General features: G+C 38.3%; 1 protein-coding gene across 1 annotated transcript; it reads right to left on the reverse strand.

Moving 5' to 3' along the window:
- Nucleotides 1-3416: 3416 nt before the first annotated feature.
- On the reverse strand, nt 3417-10220 carry dact1 (dishevelled-binding antagonist of beta-catenin 1). The gene is made up of 4 exons (XM_077238953.1): nt 9495-10220; nt 7412-7541; nt 6391-6546; nt 3417-5836 (listed from the first exon to the last, which is right to left on the reverse strand). The coding sequence occupies exons 1-4, from the start codon at nt 9789-9791 to the stop codon at nt 3999-4001; spliced, it is 2421 nt and encodes an 806-aa protein (XP_077095068.1). The 5' UTR covers nt 9792-10220; the 3' UTR covers nt 3417-3998.
- Between the last annotated feature and the right edge of the window lie 7931 nt (nt 10221-18151).

Raw genomic sequence — 18151 nt, forward strand, 5'->3', positions numbered from 1 at the left:
TTGCTGAACACACCACTTAAGCCATGCTGGGCACACAGAGAGCCGTAATTACAGAGAAAGAGCCATCGGTAGAAATCAAGAAGTTCAAGGAGCAAACAAGCTTTGAGATGCCCGATATGGGGTCTAATGTGAACGCTGACTGAGTGCAGTTGAAATTGCTGATCTATAGGCCTATAGAGACTCTGATGGGGTCTCGGATCTCAGTGTATTCTTGAGAAGGGGCAAGGGAAAGGGCAGTGTGTGGGAAGGGAGGACGCTGCATTGTTCCCTATGCATTATTCAGCTTAATGTGACAGTGTTTGGGTATTAGTGCCCGTTGAACCACCGTCATGATGGAGACTAGAAAGTGCCTATTTGTTTTGTCTTCATTAACTCCAAAGTCAGAAGTTCAGATGAGGCCAAACGTTTGGAAGAGAAAGAAAAACGATGCCTTTCATGTGCCGCAGGAAATCTGAAACTGACGACATGAACAACCAACTTCTTCACTTTAATATTATTGCTTGTGAAGCCATTGTAAGTGTGGATATGAGATAATATTTTTTAGTTGATCTTAATCAGGATTTAACCCCAAATGTCTTTCTTTGAGATTATGCAGTTTAAAAGAGAATTAAGATAAAACTGACACATTAAAAAGCTTAGATTATGATAATTCAGGTTATTTGATTATTTGTTAAGCCCATCTTAAAATGTTACTGACCGCTCCTTGCTAAGGCAACTGTTGCATCCATTATTTTCTTGGCTTTTGCTCTACAGTATGTTAATACAAGTAACCACGAATTTCTTTGTTAAGTCTTTGTTTATGGAAATAAACCAACAATATGGTAATGCATCTTTGCAATCACACACAATATCCAAAGAGAATAAAAGGATGTTTCCATTTCTAAATATTCAAATAAATATATAGATTAAATTAGTAAATTTATACTTAATTCCAGCCATTTTTAAGTTCATGTAATAATTATTCAATTAAATTTTTACCACTTTTTAATTACATTTTGCTCAAAATTACACAATTCATCTCACAGTGTTGGTCAAAAGTTTGGAAACATTACTATTTTTAATATTTTTGAAAGATGTCTCTTATGTATCAAGTCTGTATTTATTTGCTCAAAAATACAGAAAAAGTATTACAAAACTGTAATGCTGTGAAATATTATTACAATTTAAAATAATGGTTTTCTATTTTTATATAATTTAAAGTATAATTTATTTCTTTGATGCAAAGCTGGATTTACAGCATCAGTACTCCAGTGTTTAGTGTCACATATCCTTTAGAAATCATTTTGTATATTGTACTGTAAATATATATATATATATATTAATGAATAACATAAAAATACCAGTAATGAATAACGACCAGTAATGGTCGGGTAAATTATATTTTATATCAGCTCCTCCAGTTGTTTATCTCTGGTTTTGCTAACCCAGTGATGCTGGTGTAAACCTTTAAAGCTCTTTCCAATAAATATCAAACACAACCAATAAAACTATAAAGCCAGGGGCTTAAGAGACGTGAAGATCTATTTACTGGTTGCATGAAGCAGACAGCCCGCAGCGCATGTACCACAATGCTAAAAGCCCATCAGCTATCTGATCGCCTTCACTAGCTGAAATCAAGATACTTCTGAGAAACTCTCTCCTGACAATGAGTGCGAGAAGAGAGTGCCCTGGTTTCTGGTGGGGAGATTGTTTTGCGTGGGTTTTCCACCAGTTGTCCATGTATTAAGTTTACCAACTTGGCCTCTCGCTGACCTGGCTGGATGAGCTGGTTTCAAAAGAAGATTGATCTGTGCGTGATCTCTGACAGGCCTGAGAGAGTCATTGGACTCTGGAGAGTAACTCAGAAGCAAGGCTAAATCAACACTGAATGCATGCTTCTCATAGCCCACGGTCTCAGGCCCCAACCTGCCTGTTCCACAGGACCCGACTGACCTTGGGCGACATAGCGACCACAACTGCCATCCAAACCAATGTAAGCTATGAAGTCAGTATGGATCCTTCTGGACAAAAAAACAAGGTGACCTCTAAATTTAAACTTCTTTTGGCTTTCTTTGTAATGTTAAATTATTAGATAGTACTAATCACTTATGACTGAAAAATAACTTAAGCTTGACAGAAACAGAATGCCATGGTACTACCATGGTACCTCTCCATTATAAACATGGTACATTCTCATTATGTAGAATAGCTACTAGATCTAAATGTCTTGTTTTTCATTGCTTGTATTTTCGCAGAAACACAATGGAAATCACAGTTACAGTCAAAACCTCAAACATGAGATCTGTTCTCAGACGTTTTTGCTGACGTCTAAACTCACTGTGAACTTCTTAAAAATACCTACTTAAACACCTTCTGCCAAGTACATTATGCTTCCTTTTTTTGCTTGTGCTGATCATCCACAGGTTGATTGAAACCATTAACCATAAGGCCAATAACCAATTCAACATTTATTAGGCAACCACAATATGGATGCATATGGAAGTTGGAGAAATCTGACACCATTCTGTGAATTTTTTTTACTCTAAATCATTTTAAGATCTATGGTTATCATGCATGCTAAATAAACTATCATCTAACTGATTCTGAATACGAGATTTACTGATCTCAGTGAGGATAAAGAAACATCTTGTAACCAGGCAGGAAAAGCCATGTGTTCTTAAATGCCAGAAAGAGAAGAGCACAGTCTGGTTTTCACACAGCTGCGGTAATATAAACAGATGCACTGTGCTTTAAAAAGCCAGACCTATTCCAGGAGGCTATCTATGCTAGATTCTGGAAACAGAAGGGGAAATCTTTTCAACGTGACCGTGAAGAACATGAGCCAAAAAATTAAAGGTCAGATACTCGTGAAAGAACAGAGTATCTTGAGTGCCACGGGTTTAGTTGCTTCCACTCTTCTCTTTCACTACATATTCAACAAAAAGTTGTATCTGTCATCTACGTTCAATCTGTTTCTCTCCAGAGTCAGACCATATTAGCAACAGTAGAAATGTCTATAGCAAAGATATAAGTCAAGAATAAATTCAACATCGGATCCTCATGTTTTCGTTATGTTCTTCAGTGCTGAAGGAGACTTCAGGAGACTCCAGCACTGCTGATGCCGATGTCTGTGAGTTTGCTGTCCCTGAACGATGCAACCCAAATGGCATGGAGGAAGAACTTTAAGTGTTTGTTTACTAAACACTTGCAAAGACTATAAGTAGATGCCACATTTAACTGCTGCCTCCTCTAGCAGGAGGTTTAGTTTGGTTTAACATGGCCTTGACATTGGAAAATTCAAATTTCCGACTATAAAAATAAACAGGGGTGCAGTTTTAGGATTGTTCAGTACATGTGCTGGTACTTTAACATGGTTTCTTGGATTCAAAAGTACAGAGAAACAGCCATTACATCAAATAAACAAGGACAACACTGAATGATTTTAACAATGGGATTTAATAAAGAATAAAGACATAAGAAATTGACATACATTAACATTTATTTTACAAAAGGGTAATTTACAGCTAATAAGGTAAATGGTAAAGCTGTTGCTCATGCATATTTAATGTGCATTTAACAAAAGCCCTTAATGATCAGCAGGTGAACTAGGCTTGGTGAACATTTCTCAGACAGACTGTCTGTAATACACTTCTTCAGTTCAGTCATACTTCCTGTTCTTTTCCATGTATGGCTAACCAAATATATTAAGTTATAAATATCTTTAGTAAAGTAAACCATGTATGGACAGTGCATTTACATAGTACTTGCTATGTAGAAGCATCACAGCAAAAGCTGAACTTATAATAAATACAAAACAAAAAGGCTACAGACAATGACATCAAAGGGGTGGAAAGTGCAGGGGAAGGCGTTGTGCTGGACAGAAGTTGATTTCCCAGCTGACAGACAGGCAGTTTTAGGCCGTGCAGCTGATTTCTGTCTAGGCACTTGATTGTTTGATAAGGGAGTGAAGCCAATTTGATTGGCAGCATCCTAACTGATCTCTGTGTCCCTCAAGTCTCTCACACTGTGGTCATGAGTTTTAAAGAGCCTGATCGGAAACGTAAGATCTTCTTCTTTAAATTGTGGGAAGCCTTGATTTTGACAAATGCCTTAGCCTGTGCTGACGTCATTCCGTGAGATACTGCACCCGCCTGGTTGAACTGGGGCCAATTGACCCCTGCACTGCCCTCAGAGTCACTGCTAGTGCTGCTCTCAGCTACGTAGTCCGCCTCGCTAGCGCTCGACTCGCTGTCCCCAAAACAGTTTGTAGTATAGTTACTGCGCTCATCCTCGCTTGTGTCCAGAATGGTGGAATGGAAGAGAGAGGCGCACTCTGCTGAATATTCAGAGTCGCTGCCAACGTAAGCGTAGGGGCTGGTGTAGTGTGTGTTAGACGGCAGGTGCATGGCTGACATGTGGCCCAGCATTTCTCGTTTCTGCCTGCAGTGAGCCCTCCTGTAAGCCTCCTCGTACGGGATCTCATGGAGACCCCTCGGTCGCCGATGGTAGTCGTTGCGCTTGTACTTGGGTTTGGCCAATACTGCCTCATGATGTCGGTGATGTCCATGGTGTCTCTGGGAAGAAGATCGACCCCCTGTGGAACTTGTGTGCTTCTCCAGGATTCGTTCTTCAGGGATTGGGGCAGGGATTCTCTTGGCTCTTGAGGAGGACTTCTTGTAGGATTTATGCAAGTGGTGGACGTCGTCCACTTGTCGAGACCTCCTAGATCCTGTCCGATGCTTGTCACGACCAATCTCGGAAACATGCTTGGACACATGAGGTCTGCTTTTTGCACTGGTGAAATTTTTCACTTTAACAATCTTGATGTTCTTGGTGCCACCCTTACGGAGATTTACATTCTGTTTCTGAGCAGCGATGTACTGAGCATTGACCATTTGACCTCCCTCATCTTGGCTTTGTGAAGAAGAACCGAGACTGAGCAACTCTGGAGCCAGCTGCTCGGCGTCTTCACCAAAACTTCCTGGAGCCTGAGCTTTAGGACCCCTCTTAAGAGGACTTGCTTTCATTGCTTGTCCTGATTTATTGTCCTCCATAGCGTAATAAGAATGCTTGTTGAGTTTGGGAGAAGAAACTGCATTCGGGCTGCCTAAATCCTGGGAGTCCTTCGATGCAACACTTAACGGCTGGCCTTTACTGGCTCCAAAAACTTTCTTCTTCAAGAGGCAACTAGTGTTATTTTCATTGGTGATTGAGTAACCGTTCTGTGGCTGACTTGGAGACTCAGAAGACCACTGTCTTTGGGGTGAAGCTGTGCTTGGCTCAGTGCTAATTGCTAATGCATCTTGTAAACATGTCTGCCAGTTAGGCTTGAGGTCAGAGGTCCTATGCTGGGCCTGGACAGAAGCAGGGGCCCGTGAGCAAAGACTAGCCTGCCTCAAAATGCTCTTGGAGGGATCAGTGTTGATGCTTGTTCTTGGTTTGCTGGTCCTCAACGGTTGTGCCCTCCTCTGAAGTAGCCCAAAGATATAACTATCCAGTTTTTTGTTTGGGAGCATCTGAGAGGCATGCCAAGATGAATTCTGGGTGCCCATGACCTGTTCAGGTTTCTGTTCTTCACTCGATGCTTCACCATTCTTGGAGAAGCTACAATCGTCCTTTAGGTGACTAGTCATGGACTGGAAGTAGATGGGACTCTGGACAACCACTGCATGGAGAGGGCTGGGGTACCGGTAAACATCATTACCGTTTTTGGCTATGAGATCAGAGTGGAATTTGGAAAGGCCATCGCAGGAGCCATCCGGAGAAGGGGAGTAAGATGCAGAAAGAGACCTGCGGACTGTTCCAGAACTTGAGTCTTCGCATTGGCAATCACACTCTGCACAAATGCCCAGCTCATCTGCAAATCCCAGAGGACACAACAGTTAATACTACAAGAAAATGTAATGTCAGATTACTAAAACCAATAATTTCATTATGCTATGGCATGTGAGAGGAGAGTATATCTGATTCATAGAGTTCTAGTGCTCAGCTGGGTGGGTGGTTGATTAGTTTTGATGTGCTAATGAGCCTTTTGTTGCTAGCTTATAGGTGTGGCTGGGAGAGCCATCAGTAGGTCTGTGAAACTGTTTCTATCTCTGTCTGGGTCCAAACCTCTCTTGTTTCACCTCTATTTGCACAGTTGAGCTTAAGTGATTATAGAATGCTCTCTGCTAACGGTAATGTAAAACAAAAACAGATGTCATTTGAAGAAACTGGGACAAACGAACAGAGCGTCCCTTCTTTGTGATACCAGCTTCTAAGCCTGGAGGAAGAAATCACCATTAAGTAAATAGTTCTGCATAACAAAGCTAGAGAAGGGAACAGTGTTTCAAGAATGCATTGAACAGCGCTGATAGGTAAGACCAGTCTGAATGACCCATAAACCTCAAATCATCACAAGGAGACTCTCACCTGCAGGCTTAAGCCTTCCCTCAGAGGCACAGAGCGAGGTGTCGAGGGGGGTGCACAGGCAGGTGGTGGAACGACAACTGGACAAACACTCGCTGAAGACGGAGTTGGAGGAATTGGAGAGGGATCCAGAAGCACCGTCGCTTAGGTCGTAAAAGCCTGGGAGAGAGAGGGTGAGACATTAACACATTAATTTTACATCTTCAGGAATGAGTTGATGTGCTCTTTCACTCTTAACTTAGTTCTCTTTTGGAACCTACTTTCAATTAGAATATATTTGAATAACATAGCGTTTACGAAAGTACACATTTGCCAGAGGAAATAGAGCTAGGAACCAGATCTCCATACATCAAAACTGATATTAGCATTAAAATGGTGAAGAATAAAACCATAACAACTACTACAAACAGCCCCCAAAATAGCTAAAGGTTGAAGAACTCTATATTCACGTTAGAAGCAGTTACAGTATAAGGACATTTTAACAATTAAGAATTTCAGAGAGGAGCATACACACATGTAATCAATCTTTACTTTATATAACTTTCCTCCAACAAAAGTGCAGTCAGTTCCAGCACTAAAATTACCTCTCGTTTTTGGAATGTAAACTAATGTAGCTGTAGCAGGCCTCTGGTACAGGGTGCAGATTGTTCACATTACCAAATTAGTGTTTAAGCAAAACAGCTAAACAGTTTCCAACAGACATTAGGGCTCATAGGTACACATGCTACTACAGGCCCAAAGCACAAAGTAGTCTTTTGCAAAGTGATATAATTCGAACAGGACATCTGATTACCACCCTCGGGTGATTGTAGAAGATTAACAATCATTAGAAATGCTTTCCTGTGCTCGTGGATCAGTTTTATTGGAAATCTTTTCTGCCTACGCCAATTGCTTGGATTGGTTTTATGCCGACGATTCTGCAGGCAATCAATTTTGCCAACCCTTAATGATAATTCTATAAAACATGAAGTGCACAGAATTCAAGCCCCTTTAAAAGAGCTATGGCTCCACAAAAGATACTAACCCGAGCTTGGACGGCTGTCCGTTTCCACGTGTTCATGTGAAGTCTCTGTGTCCAACCGCAGGTCACTGATCTGTCTGTCTAATTCCTGGAGCTGATTGATCAAACCTGCATCTCGTCTCCTAAGGCAGTTCTATAAAGAAACAATACATATTAAAAGATGTTAACAAAAGATTTCATAAATGTTTAGTAGCTTCATAAAGGGTAAAATTGTTTGGTATTTAATTTAGAAGGTTTTGCCCTGCAGCCCAAACAAGAACCTGCAAACAGTTGCATTTCACAATTCATGTCTCAATGCCGGTGGCCTCATGGCACTGATCAGACAATTGTAATGAACTAAATAAGAGTCACACCTCGCATGGGAATAACCATTCAAGTTCGACACACCGCTTGCGAGCAATTGGATGCATCTGACAACACCCGTATCATGTGCTGCATTCCAAATTAAGCATGGTGAAATGGCAGACTGAAGAAAATGTGGCCCCTTCAAAGCAGAAGGACATTACTTCAAATGACCTATAATCAGAGGCATGTTATCTGCTGCAAAATTTAACTGCTGTTTGCTGACAGGGGAGGTAATGCAGTGCAGATTCCAGGCTATATGGAGCAGTGGAATGGTGTTTCCTCCGCTGCAGACCGAGGCTGTAAAAAAGCCTGGTCCTGACAGGCGGACTGCAAGTGATTTATGGCCCCTGAGCGCTCAGCATGCTGGGCTGTGCAGACCATTTTTACACAAAGTGCCATTTGCAGAGCACACCAACGTTTATTTTGAAATGGCATCAAATTAACCCCAGACCACTCTTGATGGCCTGGACTTGGGTTTTGGTCGATGGTGTCTACATTTCTGGTTTATACTCAATTCATTGCACAAGCTCAGCTCAGTCAAAGACCATGATTGGTTGGTGATTGGTTGTTTGTTTTTGGAAAATCATAAGGACATCAGGCATTATATGATCCACACATTGCCATTAACTTTAATGTAGTTCTGGGTGTGAGGCCTGCAAACAAACTGACCTCAAGATAAACAAGTGTAATTCTCAAGCCACTTGTGTACATGTCTGAGGCTTTAGCAAAGCCAGGAAATAAATCCAAACCTTGTAATTCTTTTCTGTATACATACATTAACCACAATGCATGAACCCCGTAGGGTTACAATAATGGAAATGTTTGCAAATTCCTCAAGTGGAACCAGGTGTCTTTGGCCCAACTGTTAAATTTAATCTTGGTCATCCTCTAAAGACAGCAGGGGGCTTGAGCTGGGCTTGTAAAAAGTTAATTTCCATTGAAGCCTATCAACTAATCTTATTCAGGCCTGTCAGACCCCCTCCTAGACTTGCATTAGAAACTCAGGGATGTTCTACTACCTCCAGGAAGTTTGATTTAAATTGTTCTCTTTTTTTTTTAATTAGCCTTCTAATGATTATAGCACTTGCGTTTCTGGTGCTAAAAATAAAGAAAGAAAAAAAAGACTATTTTGTCTATAGCCTACCAGTATTCATCTTCCAAATACCTTTTCTACGGTTTGCAATTTGATGCAAGACAAAGCAAAGCCAAAATTTAATAGACAAAAGCATTTTAAAATACTTTTTAATATACTCTATTATTTTTATTGATCTCAATCCAACAAAATGTTTAATTATGGAAATTAAAAAATCTTTTTTAAAAGTCTTTTTTAATTATAATTTAAATTAATGTAAATATAATAATATAATTTAATAAATGTAAAATATGAAAATGCTCAATGCATTAACCATGTAACCTGGTAGTACCATGGTATTCTTGGAAGTACCCTGGAGTACCATGCAAATACAATGGCACATTCAATGGCACACAATGGCACATTCAATTTAGTACCATGGTACAAAGAAAAGTACAGTACTCGGTAATAGTACTTACTAGTATTACTAGTACTAGTATTAGTACTTACCATCACTGTACTATGGTCTCTTGTAAGGGTTATTCGATTAAAATAAAAGGTCAAATGATGTAATCTAAAAATGTCAATGCCAAAAAAAAAAATATGTTGCGCTAGGACTACAGACTACTTCAACAAAAACAATAATAATAAACAGTTTCTGTTACTCACCAATTGTTTTCTGAGTAATAAAATATTCTCCTCCAGAAGTTTCTCTTCAGTGTTCAGATAGCTGTCCTCCACTGTAATGCAGGGTTTGTCCTCCTGACAGTTCAACACACCCCTGACCAGCAGCTCCTGTCTCTGCCTCAGATACTCCAGCTCGGTCAGACCCGCAACAGTCGCGTCCACACGCTCTCGGGTTCGAACCCGCTCCACTTCACCAAAGCGCGCATCGCATTCCTTCCGATCCCGCACCATGAGCGCGCAATAATCCCGGGACACCAGCATCTCTGACAGCTCATTCATTTATATATCCAGCGATAATAATCTGATGGAGATTCTTCTTATGAACTAAATGCATCTGAGAAACACTTACGACATGGTCAGATAATTTCAATGTATTAAAAGTGATCATCAAAACAAAACAAAAAAAGAATCCCAAAAATTCAGAGAGAGACAAAAAAAACAGGACTGTTTGTAATATAAATTTTGAATTTGAAAAGTTTGTTGTCTCTGCTGAAGCTCAGTATAAAAAAAGTCCAAATCCACAGATAGATGGAAAGAGAAGGCTTCGATGTGTCCCGTCCGGTTGATACTGGGATCTGAATGTGTCTCGCAGGGAAGAGCTCAATCACACTCGCGCACAAGGAGGAAACCTCGCTGCTGAGGAGGCCACGGGGTCCCAATGCCCGCCCGGTTCTGTTCTGTTCACTCCACTCCCTCCTCCTCTGACTTATGGAGGTGTCCTTTCATGCATGATCTTTAAACAGGAGGATCATTGCATTAGATGGTTTATACTATTCAGATTACATGCAAAATCATAAATAAGTATTTACTATCCCATATATCCCCTTAATTATCATATTCAACAAAAACAGGAGCACATTTTGTAGCACTGGCAGGTTGCTACAGTACATGTAGCAGAGAAATACAGTACATAAACGCAAACACACCCAAGCCTTCAAAATATGATGAGATTTATAAGCACGTAAATTTTTGTCTTCAAATCAATTTCATATCCTATACATTTCATATATCTGTTTATTAAAAAGTACAATGGTGGTACAGTGATGAGATTAGGTGCTGTACGACCATATTCTTAGACACATGATATTTACATGAACACGGTACACTAAAGGATACCATGGCGTAATGTCTAATAAATGTTATTACTTTGGTATAATTTCTAAAAGAACAGGAAAATACTAGTGGCCATACAAATACACAATGCACAAGGGAGATATAATGACCTAATTTTTTTTTAATAAATTGCATTACCGTTAATGACATGCATTTCAGATAATTCATTTTTATTATTAAGATTTCTGAAAGGTGCATCTGATTTAAAGGCACTCAGGTGTACTGACTGCCCTCTACTGTTGTTCAAACAAAAACATTGTTTACTTTCAAATGCACTTGATTGACTATTGCTATAAAATATATATTACTAATGTGTTTTTTTACAAATGCATAAATTACCCTATCAAAATTTTCTAGATGCATGTAATCTAAAAGGAAATAAAAACACGGACATTTCACTAAGATGTGGGGAAATATACATTGACTCAAACAAAGAATGATCTACAGGTTTTTCTAAAACATGTGTTTAAACATTATTTCTGGTAATAGACTCGACAGCTGCTTCTATAAGAGGCTGAAGTCACATTTCTCAACCAGCTCATCATTAGTCAGACGCGTGGAGAACTCAAAACAGACATCCGATTTGTTTGAAAATGCATCTGTGAAATGGATCAAAGAATTTACATATCGGGAATGCGATTGTTCTGGAAAGGTTTTAAGCTAATTCATATTTTGGATCCAAAGATGTGTATAGTTTTTAAACAGGTTTTTTAAATTAAAATTTAGGCCTTTTCTAATTAAAAAAACATTTTTCTTTTCTGGAAAGGATGGACACTCGTATCTAAATTCCAATTAAAAAGGAACAGACAATGTTTATATTCATTGGAATAAATGAGTTGCGCTTACAGCTCTGACGCAAACCCCCCTTTCCACGAAAGCGTGTCTAATGAAAAACACTGCACCTCTCAAACCCTTGTCCATCAACGTCAGCCAATGGCTCAGACAGTTTCATTTGATTTGCAGCTAAGCAGGCGGTGAAGATGAGTCAAAGAGAGGAGGAGACCCTCAGTAGACGGCACAAAGCTTAATCTCGCTCTCTAAACATGACAGGGATCGAGGAAATGGGATCCATGGCTGCTTCTATGAGGAACAGATGTTTGAAACACAGCTGGTGACCCTTCTCAAACCGCTCTGAAACATTAGCCCAGGCCGAACGGTTGCACAAGCACACAGATATACACACACGGTCACGGATGCGGAAAGAAAGAGTGGCTTTAGGGCACAAACTCAATAATTGGACAGAGTCGTGATTGCGGCCCCACTCCTTTGGACTGTGGGACAGGAAGTGACCCGGGTATACATACAGTGTAATTGGATCAAAGGCTGCAGTCTTTGTACCACCAGAATCAAATCTCTCAGACAAACAGGACAAATCCTTCCTTTCAGTGCCAGATTTCCCAAAAAAGCTCACTGTTTCAAACAGAACACAAGAGAGAAGTGTCTCTATTAAAATAAATTGAACTGTTTTAACAGTCGACGCTTGATTATTTTATGTAAATCATTTCCCATATAATTTGACCCAAAAAAACCCAGACACTTTCCCCTTAGACTAGCTTTTGCTAGTACAAAGTCACATTTGTGCTTTAACCTAATCCAATCACTCACAGTAATTACCTTATGAATTTTGTAAGGCCCATTAAACGAGAACAGGACCCTATTATGTAGGACTGGCAGGAACATGGGGAATAAATTAATACATCTAAATACATCAAAGCCTACAGATGCCGAGCCGTGGCGACAAATCGAGCAAATGCGGCGTGAGGGTTTATAAGCATGATACCAGCCGTCGCCTCTCACCTATATCTTATGTCATGCTGGACACAGAGCGCTTTTATACAACACATCAGTCATATCGCTGATGTTATTACTTTAAATGTACACCCAAAGACTGTGGCAATGAGCCAAAAATAACTTGTCGGAGGTGTTTGTTTTAGTATTCTTGGAGTAGTGGAAACAAAAGACTTGGAAAATATTCCAAGAGACCGGACAGTATACATGGAGTTGAATGGGCGCTGGATGCAGGTGTCAGCGCTGGGTCCGTTTAAGCTTTGTGATTGTGATTCGAAAAGTAGAGCTTGTCTATTCACCACACACTGTGAGAAACCACATGCACTCATCAATATCGTCGAGGGATGCTGGATAAAATTCAAGGCCAGATCTTTGTTCACTAAATCCATGAACTTTCTTGATGCTATAAGCTTAAAAAGGCCGTATAAGATTTTGAGGTTAAGAAAAAATTTGAATAGGCCTAAATTAATTCCATATCTCTTTGTCAAGAAAAACAAGGCTTAAAAGAATATTCTGAGTTCATAAGTGATTTTTTGTTTCTACATACTGAGGGACAAAGCCAAAATTATTGTCTGTGGTCATCGGCAGCATGCCAAAGATGCTGTGGAACACCACAAACAATTTTTTTGTTTGTACAATTTTATCACACTAGTTTCATGTCAGTGCAGTGTCTTGCCTCATACTTCCATTGTTTTAACCCAAAAAATTGACAAATCCAACCGTTAGGAGACAAAAATTTAATAAAGAAATTTAAACCAACAATTGGGTTTCCCCTATTTGACCCAACCATAACAGCCCAGCATTTTTTAGACTATATAAAGCCTACTGTATCACATCTGATACACAAATTTTCAAGGTCTCTATAATTATCAACATGATCAAAACTTTGTTGATCTACAATCTACTTCATACCTTCTGTTATCTGATTTATGGTTTATACTTACTTTTTTTCAAATAAAAGGCCTTAAAGTATAAACTTTAAGTCATGGTACACACGTCTTTTTACTGTGAAATCCTTACTGATTTTTATAGGGTAAAAGTAAGAATACGTTTTCTACAGGTTAAATTAACTGACTATTTTTTCATATGTCAGGCGATACAGCGTTATTTACAGACAAATGTTTGCTCGTTTTTACAATGAAATATATGACATTGCTGTTTAAATCTTTACAAAATGATTACAAGACTGAAATATAATTGAGCAATAGTGCGAGTCATTACTTAATGAATCTAAAATGAGACAAAGACAGCTGAATATTAATGCAAAGTCAGTCGTGCTGCTACTGACGGGTGTCCCATGAGCCTCCTGCTGTGATTCAGACCAACATATAGTGCCCTCGGGCTATTATTAAGTTTGACGTGGATGTCAGGCTTGATATGTCTTACATACGCTCTTGTGTTTGTACTGCTGTTCAGACAACGCATATGGAATAAGAGAATCCGTCATGTCAAAAGCATATAACTCCAACAGAGACTAGAAAAGCCTTTTTTAGACACCTTTTAGAAAATAATTTTGACCATATGTTTCTTACAACTCTAAACCTGAATCTCGAATGACTTTTTCGAGGGTGTCGGTTGATGTTAATGTTACAGCAATAAAAACAGATTTGAAAAAGAAGCATTACCATTGGCACGTGTGGAGATGCTCTGGATGGTGATCTTGACATTCAGCCCTTTAAAAAGTGGAGATTAGATTAAAATAAAGGCTGTATGGGACATTGATGTGTCAAATGTCAAAAGTTCAATGTCAAATCGCCAGTATCTCTGCAGTCTGTACAGAATATCCCGGTAAAACAACAAAGCTTAACAGACATCTGAGCCGAGCTGCCTGAGGTCAGGACATTGTCCAAGAAGTTGTTTCTTCTTAGATTTGCTTACTCATACAACTTCTTACCACACAATTTCTCCCTTATGAAATACCAGCTATGCCTTTGTACTTTAAACTGCCTGTGATCCAGTCCAAAGGTCTTTAAAATCAAACAAAAAGAAACCAGGAAAAGAACTATTTGCCTAAAGTAAGACATGGAGAAGGTGATACTTCAGCTAAAGAGAACGGCGTCAGCTAAAAGTGGTTCTGGGGCTCTTTTATTCTTTGGAGAATTCACACAATAGTGGTCGGACCAGGCGCTTTCCAACATCTCCTTACTGTCAGCCTGCGGATCATTAAGAGTATTAATGGTGGGGTAATGTGGACCGGCACAATGCCAATGACCCCCTCTCGTCACACAGACCCCTCTCAAAAGCCTCTTCACACACATTTACCCCGTGAACACGTTCACCATGACAGTCTGAGTGCAGACACTCACAAACACATTATATGAGTACTTTTCCACCGCAGCTACACGCTGATCTGTGTGAGCCGAGGGCAGGCAAGTGATGAAAGATTTGCATGCAGAACACCATTTAAGGAAAATAAAAAAGACAAAGGAAAACCAACAATGACAAAGAACAATAACAGTGAAAAGATGAAGAGTGATATTGTTCTATGCAGGGTGGATGCTGCTATTATTTACTCATACACTACCGTTCAAAAGTTTGGGGTCAGTCAGATCATTTTTTTGTTGTTGTTGTTGAAAGAAATTTATACTTTTATTCAGCAAGGATGCATTAAGTTAAACAAAATTGACAGTTTTCTACTTCATATCAAATAATCCAGAGAAAAAATATATCACGATTCAACAAAAATAATAAGCAGCACGGCTGTTTTCAACATTGACAATAATAAGATACGTTTCTTAAGCATCAAATCAGAATATTAGAATGATTTCTGAAGGATCATGTGACACTGAAGACTGGAGTAATGATGCTGAAAATTCAGCTTTAACATCACAGAAATAAATTACATTTGAAAATATATTCAAATACAAATAGGTTTTTATTAATTGTAATTATATTTCACAATATAACTGATATTTTAGATCAGTTAAACACATTGTTGAGCAGAGGAGACACGTTTCAAAAACATTTCAAAATATTACCAAATCCAAACTTTGAAATGGTAATGTATGTTGATGAATGTATGTAGATGATTGTTACTTACATATTAAAACAAAAATACAGATAGAGTGGCTTCAAAAAGTATTCGGACATGAAGTCACACTTAATCTAGAAATGTCATTGTGATCTACAGTACTTTAAAATATTATTTATTTTGAAGAGATAGCAAAAAAACACTTTTCAAGCATAGATTTCACAAATAGAAAGGTTTTAAATGATAAAACAAAATATACATACAGTTCAAAATGCGGACTAAAAAATCTGACTGTCAGACATTAGTGGAAATTGTATTGTTAGATAAAAGTGAAAAGTTTTAAAATATCTTGGACAGCGTATACTGTACATATACTTGATATATTATTTTCTAAAGAAATGACATTCAAATTTAAGTGTGAGTTAAATGTCAGTTTAAGTTAAAGTTCACATTAAATAAGCTGGTGCATAAGATATGTCACATCATCACATGCTGATGGTGGAACAAGCGATTTTCACAACATAAAGGAAATAAACAATTATTACTGTGAAAGCAGATTAGAGACTGATTCTTACAAGCTTGCTGTAGTCATGTGGAGGTTGAGTTTGTTCCACGGAGGTTCTGGATTTGTGGTTCTGTGATGCCGTTGCTGTTCAGTTGTCTGTTCTGGTTCCATATCTCAGACTCAAGATGTGAAGATTTGAGTGAAACATCTGAAAGAAATGCTTTATGAGATAAAAAGAATTTCCACCAAAGCCTGAGAGGGCCTTTGAGTTCAGATGACAACAAACTCGAAAGGTCAGATATAAAACCAAATGATGCAGCCAACAATTCACTTCATAAAGAAAAACTTCACAGCTCATATCCTGCATCTTCGGATGCATTTTCTGTCTTCCAAATGTCAAACAATCCACGTAATTGGCCTGGTTTCCATATGCTTCATACACCTTACTGACAGATCAAAATCATTATTTGTTTTACAGGTTTCACAGATCCAGTGTAATTAAAGTGAAAGTGCACAGATTTAATACTTCTTGTCTGAGAGCCAAAACTGAACTTTCAAAGGTTTTCAAATTAATCCATGTTTAGTATGCGAGACTGATCGACAATCTGAAGGAAATGAGTTTGTGTAATGCAGCGATCCGTTTCTAAACTGCAAAGATGATACCGATTGACTTTTTGCTTTGCTTTTCTAATCCCCGCAGCGCTGGCTTTAACCGGGAGGTAACGCGGATACGGTCGTCATGGCAACATCTTATCAGCCACCGGTCCTCCTGCATCCCTTCTCCGCCCCTCCATCATTCCTCCCAGTGATTTGTGTGTAATTAAAACACACTCATGCCGCCGGAGACGCTTCCCGCACACTTATTTTAAAAAGGTGCTGTGTGGGTCTTTGAATTGGACATGGTGGGTTGTCTTCAAATGAAAATGATTGCTGTGAAGGTCACAATCTGAAAAAAAAAGAAAAACATTAAATGCTTTTCTCACACAGCTTCAATTTATTCTGGAAAAGTACAAGACAAAGAAGAGTGTGTGTATGTTATGGTTACAATTTGGTCTATTATTATTAACTATTTTAGTATATGACCATTTAACTCTATTAAAAATACATTTAAATTCAAATCAATTATTTCATGTCCACTTTACTAATTTATTTGGCACGAAACCACTCATTACTGCAAAATAAACCCCTCTGGGATTGTTCTCATATTCGTCTGGGTTTATTTTCTGTGAAAATGATTGACTGACTGACTGTATATATACTGTATATATATACTGACACATACAAACAGTGTTGGGTACACTGTAAAACCAAACAGTTGTTCTAACTAACACTTTTTAGTTAACTTTACTTAACATCAAAGAATTAGTTGAACTTACTTAAAACAATTTAGTAATCTGTACTGTTTGCATGCTATGCCTTCTTTACTCAGAAAACCCAAGTACACATTACTTGACTGGTTTGAGTACCATTTTGCAAAAGCAAAAAAAAAAAAAAAAATACAGGCGGGGCAAAGGGTTTTTTGAGGCAGGGTAAATCTTAATAGACTTTTCACTGATTTCTTCAAATAACAATTTTGGGAGAACGTAACCATAAGTTGACTTCGTAAATTCATGTTGATTTCCTAAAATTTCTCACCATTATTGTGATAAGTGTTTCCTTTGGTTGGGCACTGGGAACTTAATTTATATTATTGTAATTTTCTTCCAATTGATGCAGTGATGCAACATGAAATCAGTTATATGATTTCAAAGGAAGTGAAGTAATAAATATTACATATATTTATACTTAAATTAATTCCATGTTTTGAATGAATTTATTAATGATATCTATCATAACTATTTCATGTATAATAATGATCTTTTAACATTTTATTGCTAACACTTATGGCTTAAACTTTTGATTGGGTTGATATAATCCCTCTATATTTGGGACAATTTCTTGCAATTTTGCTTGAGTCACACACAGACTTCAACATTCAGCATGCAAACCACAACAATGGTAACACATTTTTTTATTATTAATTTAATTAATTAGATCATTACAATTGTATTTGATGTCTCTTGTCAGTATAACCCCAATAACGATAGCAAATACAATTGTAATGGTAAAATAAAGCCAAAAATAGTAAAACAAAGCAATTAATTTATTCATGCCGCAATGCACTCTGGGAGTACACTTCCTCAGATCACAGATAGAATTAAGTTGACACAACTTAAATAGATTAAGTAAGAAAAACTTGATGCAATTAAGTTATGATTACTT

Source organism: Siphateles boraxobius, unplaced genomic scaffold (genome assembly GCF_051911475.1).
Source record: "Siphateles boraxobius isolate OS27281-9 unplaced genomic scaffold, OSU_SipBor_1 22, whole genome shotgun sequence".
NCBI classification, from domain to species: Eukaryota; Metazoa; Chordata; class Actinopteri; order Cypriniformes; family Leuciscidae; genus Siphateles; species Siphateles boraxobius.

What these genes read in the sequence shown, in the direction of transcription:
- dact1 (XM_077238953.1), bottom strand. Translation starts at nt 9,791, where the DNA reads ATGAATGAGCTGTCAGAGATGCTGGTGTCCCGGGATTATTGCGCGCTC. An exon ending in TATTACTCAGAAAACAATTG is followed by an intron (nt 7,542 to 9,494) that starts GTGAGTAACAGA and finishes GTTTCTTTATAG; the next exon opens with AACTGCCTTAGGAGACGAGA. An exon ending in GGACAGCCGTCCAAGCTCGG is followed by an intron (nt 6,547 to 7,411) that starts GTTAGTATCTTT and finishes TCTCTCTCCCAG; the next exon opens with GCTTTTACGACCTAAGCGAC.